The sequence below is a fragment of the Callorhinchus milii genome, unplaced genomic scaffold, assembly GCF_018977255.1.
Source record: "Callorhinchus milii isolate IMCB2004 unplaced genomic scaffold, IMCB_Cmil_1.0 Scaffold23, whole genome shotgun sequence".
NCBI lineage: Eukaryota > Metazoa > Chordata > Chondrichthyes > Chimaeriformes > Callorhinchidae > Callorhinchus > Callorhinchus milii.
Window position 1 is genome coordinate 9,074,806 of NW_024704764.1, and position 16,006 is coordinate 9,090,811.

General features: G+C 56.2%; 2 protein-coding genes across 2 annotated transcripts; both read right to left on the reverse strand.

The window, feature by feature from the left end:
• Positions 1-1,046: 1,046 nt before the first annotated feature.
• aarsd1 (alanyl-tRNA synthetase domain containing 1) lies at positions 1,047-8,384 on the reverse strand. Its single transcript, NM_001292804.1, is given in 12 exon segments — positions 1,047-1,651; positions 2,145-2,239; positions 2,558-2,612; positions 2,945-3,036; positions 3,404-3,470; positions 3,923-4,053; positions 4,549-4,665; positions 5,236-5,392; positions 5,881-5,938; positions 6,308-6,467; positions 6,622-6,750; positions 8,316-8,384. Coding segments are annotated over 12 exon segments (1,239 nt in total). The 5' UTR covers positions 8,355-8,384; the 3' UTR covers positions 1,047-1,512.
• Positions 8,385-10,559: 2,175 nt separating this feature from the next.
• Positions 10,560-15,654, reverse strand: ptges3l (prostaglandin E synthase 3 like). The gene is made up of 8 exons (XM_042343391.1): positions 15,395-15,654; positions 14,539-14,679; positions 14,030-14,096; positions 13,477-13,575; positions 12,574-12,660; positions 12,145-12,198; positions 11,534-11,563; positions 10,560-11,253 (listed from the first exon to the last, which is right to left on the reverse strand). The coding sequence occupies exons 1-7, from the start codon at positions 15,421-15,423 to the stop codon at positions 11,555-11,557; spliced, it is 486 nt and encodes a 161-aa protein (XP_042199325.1). The 5' UTR covers positions 15,424-15,654; the 3' UTR covers positions 10,560-11,253; positions 11,534-11,554.
• Positions 15,655-16,006: the final 352 nt, after the last annotated feature.

Below are 16,006 nucleotides of genomic sequence, written 5' to 3' on the forward strand. Positions count from 1 at the left end.
TTAACCCTGGTGTTTGCTGTCTCCTCTCCCCGTCCACCCCTCTCCCTCGTTTGCATTTGACAGAAGGTCACGTTATTGACCCAAACTCTTAGGCGTTGGGGGCAACGTCTAAGAACCCCCCCACCCTCCCCCCCCACCAGCGTTGAGCGTCAGCCCGGATTGTGAGCCCGTAAGCCCTCCCCGACGAATCGGTTGACCCCCCGACGAGAGAGGGAGAGGGAGCGAGAGCGAGCGCGGGTGGAACCCAAGCGGTCAGTTCAGTTCAATGAGTTTGAGGTCTGGACACTGAGACACTCGCTGCAGAGTCCGTGACTGGTGCCATCTTCTGGCCATCAGAGTGACTGCTACCACTTGCTCAACTGTTGGCGGAACACGAAACCGAGCTCAGGGGGTGGGGTGGGGGGGGGGGGGGGGGGGGGGAGAGGGGAGTCGGTTCGCGGCCGGAGAGTAAGGTCTTCACGTCCGATCCGATGGCTGGTAAAGAGGGGCGAGGAGGGTAAGTATCGCCCGGTTTAACCAGCTTTTTGACAGCGAGAATAATCCTTACATTTGGGCACAGCGCCTCATCACGTCCCGGAGATGCAACGGATGCGCTGTAAAGCGCAGCGACCGCGTATTTTGTGGGCGAAACACGGCAGCCAATTGCGCCCGGCGGTGTTGTCCACCACAAGCGGCCGTGGATTGAGTGACCGATTTTTTTTTTAAGGGGAAGGGATTATTACCCCCAGAAAGCGATACTCGAAATCCACTAACAACCGGGGTTCCTACTTACTACCGGGTAAACAGAGGCGCGCGCGTGAGTGCGTGCGTGTGTGTGTGTGTGCGTGTGCACGTGTGTGCGCGTGTGTGGAGGAAGGAAGGAAACTTGCCGAAGGTTTTCGCCCAACACCCGGGGATCGAACCCGGGTCCTCCCGCCTGCGAGGCGAGGGCTCGAACCACCGTGTTCAAACCCCGGTGCTGAAAAGGGCACGTGGGACCCGTGGGGGGTGGGTGGGGGGGGTGGGGGGGGGGGGGAAAGGAACACAGAGAGCCCCTCACTCAGGAGAAAAGTCAAACCGAACTTTAATTTCACAACAATTTTAACCAGATCTGACGACACAGTAAACACGCGTCGGAAAGTACGACGGCGGCTAAAAATAACAGCGTTAAAAGTAGAGAAAATAATAAATATCCTGTCAACGTGTAAAAGCCTGACGTTGACCACACTGTGAAGGGAGCAGAGCATTAAACGACGATAACAACAGCGGCAGCAATAAACAGAAGAGGTCGTACAAGCGGGTTGATACGCGCACGGGGTTGGGCTAAAATGCGGGTTGGGCTAACCGTGGGTAAATCAGGCGCGGCTGGCCCTCAAGTCAGTATTGAAGCGTGAGCAGTTTCAGTGGAATCACCCGTCATGTCTTTAACGCTCACTAGGGGAGGCTGCATGGGTTAGGACGTGGGCTATTTAGCCCAGATTGCACGTTAACCTGTTTTACAGTGTGTGTCTGTCTGTCTGTCTGTTCCGGACTCTATTCCTCCTTCGTGTCCGGGGTCTCCAGGTGTTTCCGCAGCAAAGCCTCCACCTCGGGTCGTTTGCCCATCTTGTTGGCTTTGCCCTGGTATCGGCCATTCTTCCCGGCGCCTTTACCGTCCAGTAACAGCAGCGCTCTGTGGCCGAACACCGCAACAGAGGGTCACCCGGGGGCCGGGAGCCTGCTGACCGCAATCACGCACTCACACGCACACGCCAACGCACCCCCAGAGAAGCGCCCACCAACAGGCGCCCAACACACACCCACCGACACGCACCACCCACCAACGCGCACCCGCCCACCAACACGCACCCACCCATCAACGCGCACCCACACCTCACAGCACTCCCTTTCTTGAGGACATGTTTCCGTTCGTGCTTTGACCCCCCCATCGTGTTCCCTGTGGCGTGGTTTGGCGGGGAGGAGGGGGTGTTAAAGAGAAGGGGGTGCCCACCATGATGAACAATGCTTATAAGATCACGTTGCAGATATTCAGGGGGTTTTGTGTGGGTTTTACTCCCTCTCCATCCCCTTCACACCCGGCCACCAGCCTGGTTCAGGTGATGGCTTGGATGACCCCCTTCCCCCCACCACCCCCTCTCCCACCGACTGAGTGAACGTGTCCTTACTTCGGTCCGAGAGTTTCCACCGCCTCCGGCCGACCGGCCAACAGGAAGAGCCCCGATCCCTTCTCCTCGCCCACCGTCAGGAACAGCAGCTCCACCTGCGGGGGGGGGAGGGGGGGGGAAGAGAGCGAGAGAGAGAGAGAGCGGGGTCAGTGGTCAGAGAGCCAGGACCCCAACCGGCAATCGCAGTCACTACCTTCACACTGTCAGGTGCCCAGAATCCCTCCGGTCCACCATCAGCAGCCGCACTTTCAGCCAATACGCCCCGAAACTCTTCCTCTATCCCTCCGACTTGCACCCCCCGCCCTCCCCTCCCCGGCTCTGGGACGCTGCCAGGGGTGAGGGGTGTGGGGGGTGTGGCGGGGGGGGGGCCCTGCGTAAAAGGCAAGTTGTTGTGTTCGTGACATGGTCCTCACCTCAGCCACGAGTTCGTTCGCGAGAATGTTCATAAATTCACTGTCGCCCTCCTTCCTAAAATCACAGAGAAACATCAGAGCAACGACACCGAGATCTCCCGATCCCAACCCCGCAACTGTGGGGGGGGGGGGAGAGCGGGGGCGGGGGGTTGGGATCAGATGAGGGGGATGGAGGGTGGGGAGTTGGGGCGGTGGGAGGGTGACCGAAGGCGAAGTCGAAGAGGAGGTTCTTGAGACGGGTCTTGGTGCGGGAAAGGACACAAGTTGCAGCTTACGGAGGGAGTGAGGGAGGAAGGGAGGGAGTGATCGAGGGAGGGAGGGAGGGAGTGATCGAGGGAGGGAGGGAGGGGAGGGAAGTGTTGGGAAGTGAGCAGTGACATTACTGACCTGTGTAATACAAAGATCTTGCCCTTGTTCGGGTCACTCTTGACGGTGTTGGCCGTCATGATGGCCAGGTCCCTGAGCATGCTCACGCTGTTCTGCAGCGGCCGAAGGAATGAGAGTAAAGGGGTCAGCGAGGAATAAACAGCAGCCCCCTCCCCCCCCCCCCCCCCACCCACCACCCTCACCCCGAGCGTGGTGGGTGGGGGCGGGCGGGAGAGGACGGTGGTGGCAGGAGAAGCGGGGGGGGGGTGGCGGCAGCGAGTGAGGAGAGGAGGGAGGAGGTCACGGAGGTACGAAGGGGTGTGGAGGTGAGGGGGGGGCTGTTCCAGATCTCGCATTGATCCTCGCCCTTCGCGTCGGGAGGATCTCGCCGCGAAGTGTAGTGACTGTGTGCCTGCAGGCAAGGCCGACACCAACGCCAAAGGTTTAATCAACGCCCAGATCCCATCGACACCGCCTCACCTTGTGCAGGAGCTTGACTGATTTCTGCAGCTTGTCCACCCCTTGCACGTGCTCATTCGGGCCGTTCCTGTCCGATAATAACAATAATAATCGCTGCCTTTGCACCAGCGCCTCACCGCGTCGTCGCGACGTCTCAAAGCGCCTCACGGGATACATTGGGAAGTGAAGCGGCTGCGTAGTATTTTTGCCCATTGCGCACAGCGGCGTCCGTCCACCCCCCCCCCCCCCCGACCCCCGCGGCTTGAGCGACCAAATGATTATTTTTCTGGGAAGGGATTACCACCCCCGGAAAAGCGATCCGCCGATCGACTGCGAGGCACACAGAGGCGCCCGTGTGCGCGGAGTAAGGAAACTCGCCCAAAGTTTCGCCCTGCCCTGCCCCGCCCTGCCCGGGAATCAAACTCAGGTCCTCCCACTTGCGAGGACTCCACATCGACAGGGGTGCCGGGTGGGGGGGGGGGCCGATGGGATGGGGTGGGGGGGGGGGAGAGACGGAGGGGGTGGTAGAGGGTCACTCACTTGAGGAGCGAAGTTAGCGCTCTCTCGGTTGCTAAGCATTTGTCCATGTAGCTCAGGACTCGGTTGCCGACCAGGAAAATCAGGTTGGTTTTGTTCTTTTTCCCTTTGTCCGTCCCCAGCAACTTAATGACCTGAGGGTCAGGCAGAGGCGCCGAGTGGGCGGTGAGGAGGAATAACTAGGAGCGGGCCGAGGCCATCCAGCCCGCGAGCCTGTTCCTGCGAGTCTGTTATGTCGGGGCAGATGGTCCCGGTTTCTCTGCCGTTTCTTCCCGACGCCATTTAATTCCCAAATCCCTCGCTCCTGCGATGGAGCCACAATCGCTCGCCCCTTCCTTTCCAACTCCTGCACCCACCTCCCCCAACCCACCCACCACCCCACACAGACACACGCGCACACGCCCACCCCACACACGCACACACCCACCCCACACAGACACACACACACACCCCACAGACACACGCTCACACCCACCCCACAGACACACGCTCACACCCACCCCACATACACACACACACACACACCCCACACAGACACATGCACACACACCCACCCACTGTGTATTTACAGAGTAAGCGGACACACTCCGGATTGCTTCCCACACGCGTGTCGGGGATCCCGCGCTCACCTGCAGGTGGCTCAAGTTGGACACGTGTGTCCCACAGCACATGTTCTGATCCACTCCCGGGATCTCGATGACCCGGATGGGCCCCGCCCGGTCTCCCGGTAATCCTGAGCTCCCGAACTGGGAACAGGACAAGACGAAGAGGGCTCCGGTTAGCAACAGACACCTGACCGGTAACGCACAGCTTCACACCCACACCATCGACAATCATTTACTTTATTTATGTTATTCCCTCCACCTCAACCCCCTCCCTCTCTCCCACTCTTTCTCTCTCCCTCTCTGTGGCAGAGTGACAGAGACAGAGAGACACAGACAGTGACAGAGATATAGACACAGAGAGAGAGACACACACAGAGAAAGACACGGAGAGAGAGAGAGACGGAGAGAGACACGGAGAGCGAGACGGAGATAGAGACACAGACAGTGACACACAGAGAGAGACACCCACAGAGAGAGACATGGAGAGAGACACGGAGTGAGAGACACAGACAGTGACAGAGATAGAGACACAGACAGTGATACACGGAGAGAGATACGGAGAGAGACACGGAGAGAGAGACACAGACAGTGATAGAGTGAGATAGACACGGCGAGAGATGCGGCGAGAGACGCAGAGAGGGACGCAGAGAGGGACGCAGACGGCGACGGGTACAGCTGATCAGACGCTGTGTGACTGGCGCGAGTGAGTACCTTCTCGGCCTGGGGATGGTCGGCCGAGACCAGCTGCACGGTGACGGGGAGGTGAGCCCTGATGTGCTCGTTCACAGTGGCCTCCAGCGCCTGCACCTGCTCAGCTGTCACCGCCTTGGTGTCCAGCTCGATCACACTCCGCTGGCGGCCCAACTCCCTGGGGCGGAGGGGGGGGTGGGGGCAACAACAGGGGCTCAGAACCCGGGGCAACGGCAGGACAGAGGGCAACAGCAACAACAACACCACCAGCCCTGCCCTCGTTCCCTACCTCGCCTCCTTCGAGGCCGCATCTCAAGACCCTCCTCTTCGACTGTGCCTTCGGCCACCCCCACCCCCCCACTAACCCCCCCACCCCCCCACACCCTCCATTCCCCCACCTCCTCCTGATCCCAACCCCCAAATCTCTGACCGTCCAGTCCACCCAGCGCACTGGGACATCCTCCCGATGTGAAAGGGCAGGCGTCTTGTAAGTGTAATGTGTGGTTGTTGAAACCCCGCACCCCCCCTCCCCCACCCCCCACTCCCCCCGTTCCCTCGCCCCCACCCCGATGGCCCCCTTTAACCTCAGCCTCACGGAACCTCCCCACTCCAGCGACGCGCGAGATGGAAACTCGCAGACAGAACAACAGAATCTCCCGGACTTACCACGAAGTCGTTACGAAACCGAACATGGATTCCGCCACAGCTGAGATTAAGTGTTGCCCTGGGGTGGGGGGATGGGGTTGGGGGGATGGGGTGGGGGGATGGGGTGGGGGGGATGGGGTGGGGGTGGGGGTGGGATGGTGAGAGAGAAAACAAACGACAACAAATGACATTGGTGTAGCGCCCTTTCACGCCAGGGGCGTAAGGAAACTCTGCCAACTGCGCACGGCAGCGAAGGTCCCACAAACAAACAGCCGTGGATTGAGTGACCAAATTTTTTTTTTTCTTTTGGAAGGGGTTATTACCCCCCCCACCCCACCCCCCACCCCCCGGAAAAGCGATCCGCCAATCGACTGACGACCGGGTTCCCGCTGACTGCTGGTAAACGGTAAAGGCGAGGGGTACAGAGGGCGTGAGGCGCCGCGTTTACCGGAGTGTTGCTGCATGTGATCGAACCTCCGATCCCAGTCGATCTTGATGTGAACCTCATGGGACGGCTCCAGGGGCGACTGGACGAAGTGGACGGCGTCGCCTCCCTCCCTCGTCACCCTCAACACCGGGATCTCCTCGATGTACCCGCGATCATCGGGCTGGGAAAACGGAACATCACGTCGCTCCCGTAAACTTCCCACACCCCCTTCCCCCCCCCCCCAACCTCTCTCTTTCTCTCGCGCTCTTCCCCCACTCACTCCGTCCCTCCGCTCTGCAAATTCCCCCCCCCCTCCACCACCCCACCCCATTTACCTGTCCCCCTCCCTCGGGGAATAAGATGGTGTCCTTGAGGATCACATTGTAGCCGTCAAACTCCTCCTTCTTCCCGTTCACCTCGGTCTTCAGTTTTGCCGGAGTGCAGGACACCACTGAGCTGGTGAACTGGGAGCAAAGGGCAACAACAACAACAACAACAGATTACATTTCACGTCGGGAGGATGCCCTAAGGCGACTGGACGATCAGGGATCGGCACCCGAGCTGGTGGTTGGCATCAGGAGGGAGTGGAGGGCGGGTAAGGGGGCAGGAGGGTGACCGAAGGCACGGTCGGTCGAAGAGGAGGGCCTTGAAGGAGGCGAGGGAGCGAGGCGGAGGGACTGCGGGATGGCGTTCCAGAGGGTGGGGCGGTTACTCTGCGACATCTCCCTCCTCTGCCTCCACCCTCCGGCCGCCAAGGCCCTCATCCAGGCTTGGCCAAGCTAACTCCCTGCTCGCCGGACTTCCCAACTCTTCCCTCCACAAGCGCTGCAGATGGTTCAGAACTCTCCAGCTCGCGTCCTCTCCCCCCCCCCACCCCCCAACCCTCGCCAGGCTCCACTGGCTCCTCATCCCCCCCCCCCCCCAGAGGATCGAGTTCAAGATCCTCCTTCTCACTTTCGAAGCCCTCCACGGTCTTGCTCCTCTCTACCCCGTGCCACCTGCTGAAACGTTACCAGCCCCTGTGCCCCGTCTCTGCTCGGGGGGCACTTCAGCCCTCGCTGCCCTCGCCCTCCGGAACCCCTCCCTCGCCTCCTTCCGAGGCCAGTCTCAAGGGCTTCCTGTTGGACCGTCACCCTCCTACCCCCAACCTGCCTGCCCTCCGCCCCCTCTTTATTCCACCACCCCACCTCCCACCACCACCACCACCACCACCCAGCTCTGGTGCAAAACCCTTCACCGCCCAGCGCCTTGGGACGCCCTCCCGGCATGAAAGGCGCTGTGTGTAAATGCAGTTGGTTGTTGTTGGGATCCAAAACACTGACCGGCTGTGCCAGCTTTTCAACAGAGACAAACAGACAGACACCCACACACACCACACACTGGGTGTGGGGGTGTGTGTGGGGTGTGTGTGAGAGAGAGTGTGTGTGTGTGGGGGTGTGTGTGAATGTGTGTGGGGGGTGTATGTGTGGGGTGTGTGTGGGGGGTTGGTGTGTGTGAGTGTGTGTGGGGGGTATGTGTGTGGGGGGAGGGGTGTGTGTGTGTGAGTGTGTGTGGGGTGTGTGTGTGGGGGGGTGTGTGGGGGTGTGTGTGGGGGGTGTGGTGTGTGTGTGTGGGTGTGTGTGTGTGTGGGGGGGTGTGGTGTGTGTGTGTGGGGGGGGTGGGGGTGTGGTGTGTGTGTGTGTGTGTGGGGGGGTGGGTGTGTGTGTGTGTGGGGGGGGGTGTGTGTGGGTGTGTGGGTGTGTCTGTGTGTGTGTGTGGGGGGGGTGTGTGGGTGTGTGTGTGTGTGGGGGGTGAGTGTGGGTGTGTGGGGTGTGTGTGTGTGAGGGTGTGTGTGTGTGGGGGGTGTGGTGTGTGGGGGGTGTGTGTGTGTGTGTGTGTGTGAGTGTGGGGGGGGGGTGTGTGTGTGTGGTGTGTGTGTGTGTGTGTGAGTGTGGGTGTGTGTGTGTGTGTGTGAGTGTGGGGGGGGGGGTGTGTGTGAGTGTGTGTGTGTGTGTGTGGGGGGGGGGTGCCCTGAGGCCGGGCCTCTCACCTCTCTGCTGTAGCTCTCTCTCTGACACGCGAACGCCATGTTGCCGCTCTCACACACACACACACATTTGTAGCCACTTTCGGTTTTGTGAATGAGGTCAGAGTGGGCGGGGCTGCGGGCCTGGCCGCGCGTGCGCAGTGGAGGGGAGACACTCAGGAGCGACGGGTGGGACACATTGTATCGCCGTCGCCTGTCAATCAACACGGCCCCGCCCCCCCTTTGTCCTGACCCCCCCCTTTGCCCTGACCCCTCCCCCCTTTGCCCTGACCCCCCCCCCACAAATACCCTACAGCAAAAACTCCCCCTTTTTGGGCAGTAAATGACATTAAACATCACGGGGGCGGGGGGGGGGGCGAAAGAATTTGCCGGACGAAATAAGACCATCCAGTCCATCGCCCCCACCACCACCCCCCCACACCCCCCGGCGTTTCGCCCCCAACCCCCGCCTTCTCCCCCCCACCCCACCCACCACCAAAAAAAATTACACAGTCCCGAGGACGTCCCAAAGCGCTGGACAAGTGTACGGCGTTTCGGACCCGAGCTGGGGTCGGGGTATGGGGGGGGGGGAAGAAAGGAGGGGGGGTGGCCGATGGCATAGTCGAAGAGGAGGGTCTTGAGGCGGGATTTGAAGGAGGCTAAGGAGGGGGCGAGGCGGAGTGACGGAGGGATGGAATTCCAGAGGTTGGGGGCAGAGTGGCTGAAGGCTCTCCCGACAGGGGTGGGGCGGATGGGGCGGGGGACGTGGATAAGGCGCTGCATCAAATGCATTATTATTATTATTATTATTATTATTATTATTAATAATACCACCTTCCACCATTCTGGCAGTTGCACCTCAGTGGCCGCTCGTCCTGTAGAGAGCCCGTTCCCCGCAATGCTTTGTGTCTGGACACAGATCGCGGAGGGTGTTTTGTAGTTCGTTGTGTGTTTTGTTGGGGGGGGGTCGCGTACAAATTATTTTAATGATTTATAAATCGATATAAGTATATTTTCAAGCAACAAAATCCTGGCGGTTGCTTGCACCATGTCATGTCCGAAATTACTCCCTGGTCTTCTTCCACCCCGCGAATGGGGAGTCCAGCAGCGTAATGGTTAGAGCGAGAGGACCTGGGTTCGATTCCCGGGCGGGTCAGGGCGAAACCGTAGGCAAGTTTCCTTACTCTGCACACGTGCCTCTGTTTTGGTAGCAGTAAGTCAGGAACCTAGTTGTCAATCGCTTGGCGGATTGCTTTTTCAGGGGCAATCATCTCTTAAAAAAATAATAATTGGGTCACTCAATCCCGCTCCTGATAACTAGTCACTGAGCCCTCTTCTTTCGGAGCCACAAGTTATCAGGAGTTCACCGTATGATAAATGGTCTTTTATAATAACAGCAACACCCACATAAACGGCTCTTTGTGTAATAAAAGTCCAAAGCGTGGGTGTAAAATGATTTTATGTGGCCGTGCGTTTGCCAAGTGCCAGATAAACTTCCAACAGTGTTTACTGCCGGGTGAAGGGGGAGAGGGGGATTATCACCCCTAAAAGCGATCCGCCAAGCAATCAGGTTCCAACTTACTACTCGGTAAACAGAGGCTTGTGTGTGGAGTATGGAAACTTGCCTGAGGCTTCGCCCCCTCCCGGGTCTGAATGCTGTTACGTACCATTAGGGTACTCCAGGTCTCTGGGAAGAAGGTGTGCCCATCCTTATTTGCTTAAGGAATCAATGGCGGGTTCAATAACAGGAATAACAGGGTGTGGTTTGCCAGGAAGTGGAACTCACTCACTCCTGCTCACTCATTGGATCCCTCTGGCTCTTCCTCTAACATTTCATCAGCAGATGGTCAAAGGTCCTCCCAAAGGCTTGGGTTGATTGTTCAAGCCAAGGTACACTAAATCACATCCACTAAATCAGAGCCTTGTGTGAGATGGTGTGACCCGTCTACTAGTCTACCAGTAGACTACACATCATCTACCGCTGCGTCTGCCGAGAGCTACGTTGTCGGGTCCGCATTTGAGGCAGCAATAAAAAAAAATGTGGCCACTCAACCCACGACTGTTTATGGGGACGCTGCTGTGAGTCACCGGCTGCCGCGTTTCGCCCACAAAATATACAGTTGGGGATCTCTTAAGCGTGCGATTTGTCTAATCCTCTCGGTCTCTCCCCCCTTCCCTTCCCCTCGCGCCATCTTCTCTTTTCGATTCATTTCCATCCATCTGCCTGTTGATGTTGCTTCCGCCCCCGGATGAATAAATAAGCAGAAGTTGATACAAACCTCTTTATTACACTGGTATAAATGAACGCAACAAACACACAGGGTTTCTGCACTCCACAGCACACCTTAAATACATCGCAATACATCCCAATTTCCCCTGAAAGCATTTGGTGTCTTTTCCCTCCTAATCGAGACGGTTCCACAGATGTTCTCTGGTATCTCTCCGCATCCCGAACTCTCTCCCGAGTGCTCCTTATTGCCTTTGGGCCTTTCCAGCGCCTCGGGAGATCTTGTGAGGCGCTGCACAAATGTAATTTGTTGCTGTTATTGTTAACGGTGAACGCAATCATAGCCAAGTGATCGTGTCCTGATCAGAGATGGAGATAGTTCCAAACTGGGACCCAGGCTGATTTTTACCCCCTGATACCAACTGTGCACCCTTCGCTCCTGCCCCTGGTGGGATCTGCTCGCTAACTCTGCACAGATCAGGGTTACGAGCCCCTGTGTGGGGCTCAACTCACCTCTCGGCCTTCGGAAAAGCTTCCCTCACTCAACTAAACATGCACGCACGCACACACACGCCTGACTTTTCTCTACAAACCACACTCTTCGTACGGGAAACGTATTGGGAGGTTTAATAGATTCTTCAAAGCAACACGGAAAATGTCTTCATGGCCATTCGTATTCCCCATTGGTCTCTCCCTTGCTTCTGACCCTTTCCTCCTCTGGCTTCCGGCCCGGCCCTGTCGATGAGAAGACATTCCATCAGAAATCACCGAACCCACCTTCCCGTCAAGCTTTCAAATCAAACACTTGAACCGTGCGAGGGCTGAATAGATACAAATCATTTCTCGCCTCTGACAGCACTATTCACCCTGGGTGACGTTTTGAGTTAATGATAATTAATAATAATATTAAGAGTAATAATAATAATAACGTCTTGAAGCTCTTCACATGATTTCGCTGTAAAGCGCTGTGACTGTGTGTTGTGTGGGCGTTAGCCTTTAGCCCTTAGAAACTTACCTCGGTTCTCGGTCTCCGCAGTCAGTCGTCCTAAGGGGGGAATTAGAAAGGGGTCGAGTGTTAAAAAACAAATTGTTGTAACGTGGAGAAGATCACGCCCACAAATGACAATTGTTCATCGAAACCACTCCTGTGATCTCGTCAAGCAAACAGGATGTTTGAAAGGAGGTTGGATTAATCAGGGTATAATAATAATAATAATATTAATAATATAATCCTTGCATTTGATACAGCGCCTTATCGCGTCATCGAGACGTCTCAAAGCGCTTCACGTGACACACTGTAAAATGGAGTGACCGTGTATTTTTGTGGCCGATATTCAGGGCTATGGAGGAAAGATGGAGAGATGGGATCAAAAGAGCTAAGAAACTGACGAAGCAGGCTCGGTGGGCTGAATGGCCTCCTCCTGCTCCGTATGCCCTAGAGCTTTCCCTGCTGGCGTTACCCGTCTGTGTGGCTCAGGGCTGGGAGCTGGAGGTGTCCTGGGGAAGGGAGCGCAGAGCTGGGGAGGGCAGCCTTGGGTTGGGAGGGTGGGGGGTGGTGGTGGGGGGGGAACCCACTGAGAGCTGAGATACTGAGCTGTCACCACTCCCAGCGACTGACACACTTACATCCAGGTCGTCCATCGAAGGCGGAGGGCCATTGTCCTTCATGTCTTTCATCATCTGGGAACAGAAACGGCCAAGTTTACACCGAGTGGGGCTCAGCCCCTTAGGGGGAAGCGTGTGGGGTAAGGAAACTTGCCAGAGGTTTCGCGCTGACCCGCCCAGGAATCGAACCAGGGAGGGGGGGGGGTCATTGCGCTTGAGAGGCGAGCGGGTTAACCACTAACCATTAACCACGGGGACTCCACAATGAAGCTCGAAGAGAAGACAGACAAGATTGAGCTGGAAGTTGTGAGGCACGCGGAGCGGGGTGGGGTGGGGGGGAGGGGAACGGGCTGCGAGGTCGTTTCCTGGGCGCTGCCCCGCGTGAAGGGCGCCGCGGAAGTGCAAGTTGTTGTTGTTGTGAGGACGCCGCATGGCGAGAGCTGGCCTCACCTCCGCGTACTGTTGGATGTCCAGGAGTTGGTCATCGTCGGTGCTCCAGTCTCTCCAGTTGTCAAAGTTCACCATCAGCCAGACGTGCTGTGCCAGAGACACATACACACACAGAGACACACACACACACACACACAGAGGTACACACACACACAGAGACACACACACACACACACACACACGCAGACACACACACAGAGTTAGACACAAGGCGCCTGTGTCGGGGCTAACTGTGTGAGGAGTTACAGCCCATTCATTGATACATCCCTTCCTTCCTTCCTTCCTTCCTTCATTTTTGTTTGGGGTGGGAGGGGGGGTTGGGGGGGAGGGTTTGGGGTGGGGGGGGGGGTGGGGGGTGGGGGTCAGCCGGGTGCATTTACGTCACTTTTGTGAATATCTGTGTCGCATACTTTTTTATTCTGCTCAGCAAACCCGTCACCATCCTTAAGAGTCTCCAAACCCAACTGAGAATTCCATGTATCTCACCTACACATGGAAATCCCAGAGATAGGGGTTGGCAGGAGCCAAGGTTTTGGGGTGGTGGTGTGGGGGGTAGGAGGGGTATATTTATTGGGTTTTATATGACTAGCGGCTATTGAAATAATATTAATACAATAATATTCTTCGGGTTTGATATGGCGCCTTATCGCGTCCTCGAGACGTCTCAAAGCGCTTCACGGGATATTCTTCAAGGAGAAGCCAAACAGCTACGTTAAGCAACGCACTCACCAACAGGGAGGGACTGGGAATTTTGCTGAACCCTAACTGTACCGGGTTACTCAGGACATCGCCGCAAATTCTCCGGCAGCGCAGTAAAAACAAGAGGGCGGGGGTGGGGGGGGGGGTGGTGGGGGCGTCCGACAAGCCGTGGAGCCACGCATGTCCAACCCAAGGCAAACGTACCTTGACCTTCTCTTTGGTCAGTCGCGGCCAGGCTCGTTTACCTTCCACCTTCCTCATGAAGAGCGTCACCGAACGATCCGAGCGCTTTTCTCTCGAATCCTGGTCCGTCCACGGGGGGGGGGGAGACATAACAGAGGCGTTTTAGGGACGAGCAAAGGGCAGGACGTCCCACCGAGGCTTTCGCGACTAAGATTCCCAACCCAAACTTCGCGCTTCTGGCACCCCAGCCTGCTGACACCCTGCGCCCCCCCCCCAAACCCTTTGGCACTCCATCCCACAATCCCCCCGCCTCCCCCTTCCCCTCCCTTCCATCCCTCGCCTCCTTGAAGGCAGGTCTCAAGGCCCTCCTCTTCAACCTCGCCTTCGGTCACCCTCCTCCGCCACCTACTGATCCCAACCCCCAGCTCGGGTCCACAAAACCCTGACTGTCCAGCGCCTTGGGATGTCCTCCCGACTTGAGGAGCTCTGTTGTTGTTGTTGTTGTCGTTGCTGTACTAGTTACCGGTGAAGAATAGCGATGGCTGTCGGCTCAATGCTGGTGAGCACTACTTACACTGGGCTGCACTCTTGTATACAGCTCAATGTTATTGTACAGCTCCACATTATCCTCTGTTTTGCAACTGTTGAGGAAGGAGAACGAGTGTCACTGGGGTTCAGAGCGACTTGCGAACAAATCCCTCCTCAAGTCGGTCCCTCAATCCACGACTGTGCGCGGCCGGCTGCCGCCTTTCGCCCCCACAGAACATACGGTCACTACACTTTAACAGCAATGATAACCCTCGCGTGTGACACAGCGTCCTATCAGGTCTTCGAGGCGACTCAAAGCGCTTTGCGGCATATACTGGAAGACGTAGTGGCAGCCAATGGCGCACAGCAGCGTCCCCTCAAACACTCGCGGACGGAGCGACCAAATTTTATTTATTTTTGGAATGGATCATGTTGAAACTTCTGAGACGTCTCGAAGACGTGACAAGGCTCTGCGTCAAACGCAAGGATTATTATTATTATTATTCATACCCACTGACGCAGACCGTTACCAGCTGCGACCGGTGCAGTTTGTACCTGAATATCAGCCGATCTTTTTTAATCTTCACGTCGACCTCTTTGCTGTCTTCCACCAGAAACTCGACAAACACGTAGTTTTTGCGGTCGTACCACTGGGTTTTCGCCGGCTGCCTGTGGTCGTACGCCGCCGAGGGTTTCCTGCAAATAAAAATAAAGAGAGAGAAGAAAGGGGACGTTTAAAATAAGGCAAACCTCAGGCGATCCTTGTTTTAGGCTTCGAAGCAAACTTCAAACCGATGCTTTTATATATATACGTATACATATATAAAAAAAAACTTCCAGAACTTCTCACAACTGTAAGAGCTTTGGCCTCGTCGTCAGTGAAAGCCGTTGCCTTGAAATTTTAAACCTAAAATGACTAAAATAATCCGAATAATCCTCATCGTCGTCGTCATAATAATCCGTGAGTTCGCCGCAGCGCTTTTCACCTCTCCGGAGGACGTTCCCGAAGCGCGCCACGGGATTCGCCGTGAAGCGTAGTGACTGTGAAAGTTGTAGCTGAACGATTGAGATAAGTGAACGAGACATTTTATTTCGTCTTAAACCTGCCGTAAAAAGGGGGGGGAGGAATTCTCTCAACAATCCCATTGGAATTAAAATCTCCTGAGCAACCCCCACCACCCCCCCCCCCAACCCCACCCACTGTCAGTCAAAGCCCAGGATGGGGGTGAGAAGGGCTCACATAAGCTTTAAACTACACCCCCATTTGCGAGGGGCCACTTTTATTTAAACCAACATCAGTCACTCAAGCCTCAATGGTGTCTGTTTCTATTGCATCAACCTCCCATTAAATTAGAACACAGCCCTCCCAGTAACATCTATATATATAATATATATATATGTATAAAAATACCTGCAAGCTCCTTCTTCCCCATTGGGCATGGTTGAGTCCCAGAGCGAGAGAGAGAGAGAGAGGAGAGAGAGAAAGAAAGAAAAAAAGAGAGGAAAAAAAGAAGAAAACTGGAAGGGAAAAGAAAGTTTTCAGCCGAAGGTTTCAACCAAGTTTACAAACGTTTAGGAAACAGTCGCGCATAAGGCAGTTGCTGCCTTGTAAAAGCAGGTCCCTGGTGTCTATATTTAGTTTGCCCATTTTTGGAAGGGTTTCTGGTCATCCACTTCATCACATGTTCTGCCCTTTGCCAACGTACAATGGTTCCCCTCCGTTAGCACAGCTGTCTCACACCACAGGCTATTGGCCACGGAGGCCGTCTCTCACACCAACTTACCCCCCCCCCCCCCCCCCCACACACAGAAGTTTCTGCCAAACTTTTTTTTTGGAGAGAAGAGTTCCAGACGTTTCCAGAAATGTCACCGAGCCTCTGAGACGTGGAGCCGAACGACGCTTCCGAAAGTGGATAATAATAATAATAATAATCCTGGCATTTGACACAGCGCCTAATCACGTCTTCGAGGCGTCTCAAAGCGCTTCGCAGAACGCGCGCTGCGAAAGGGTGGTGACTGTATA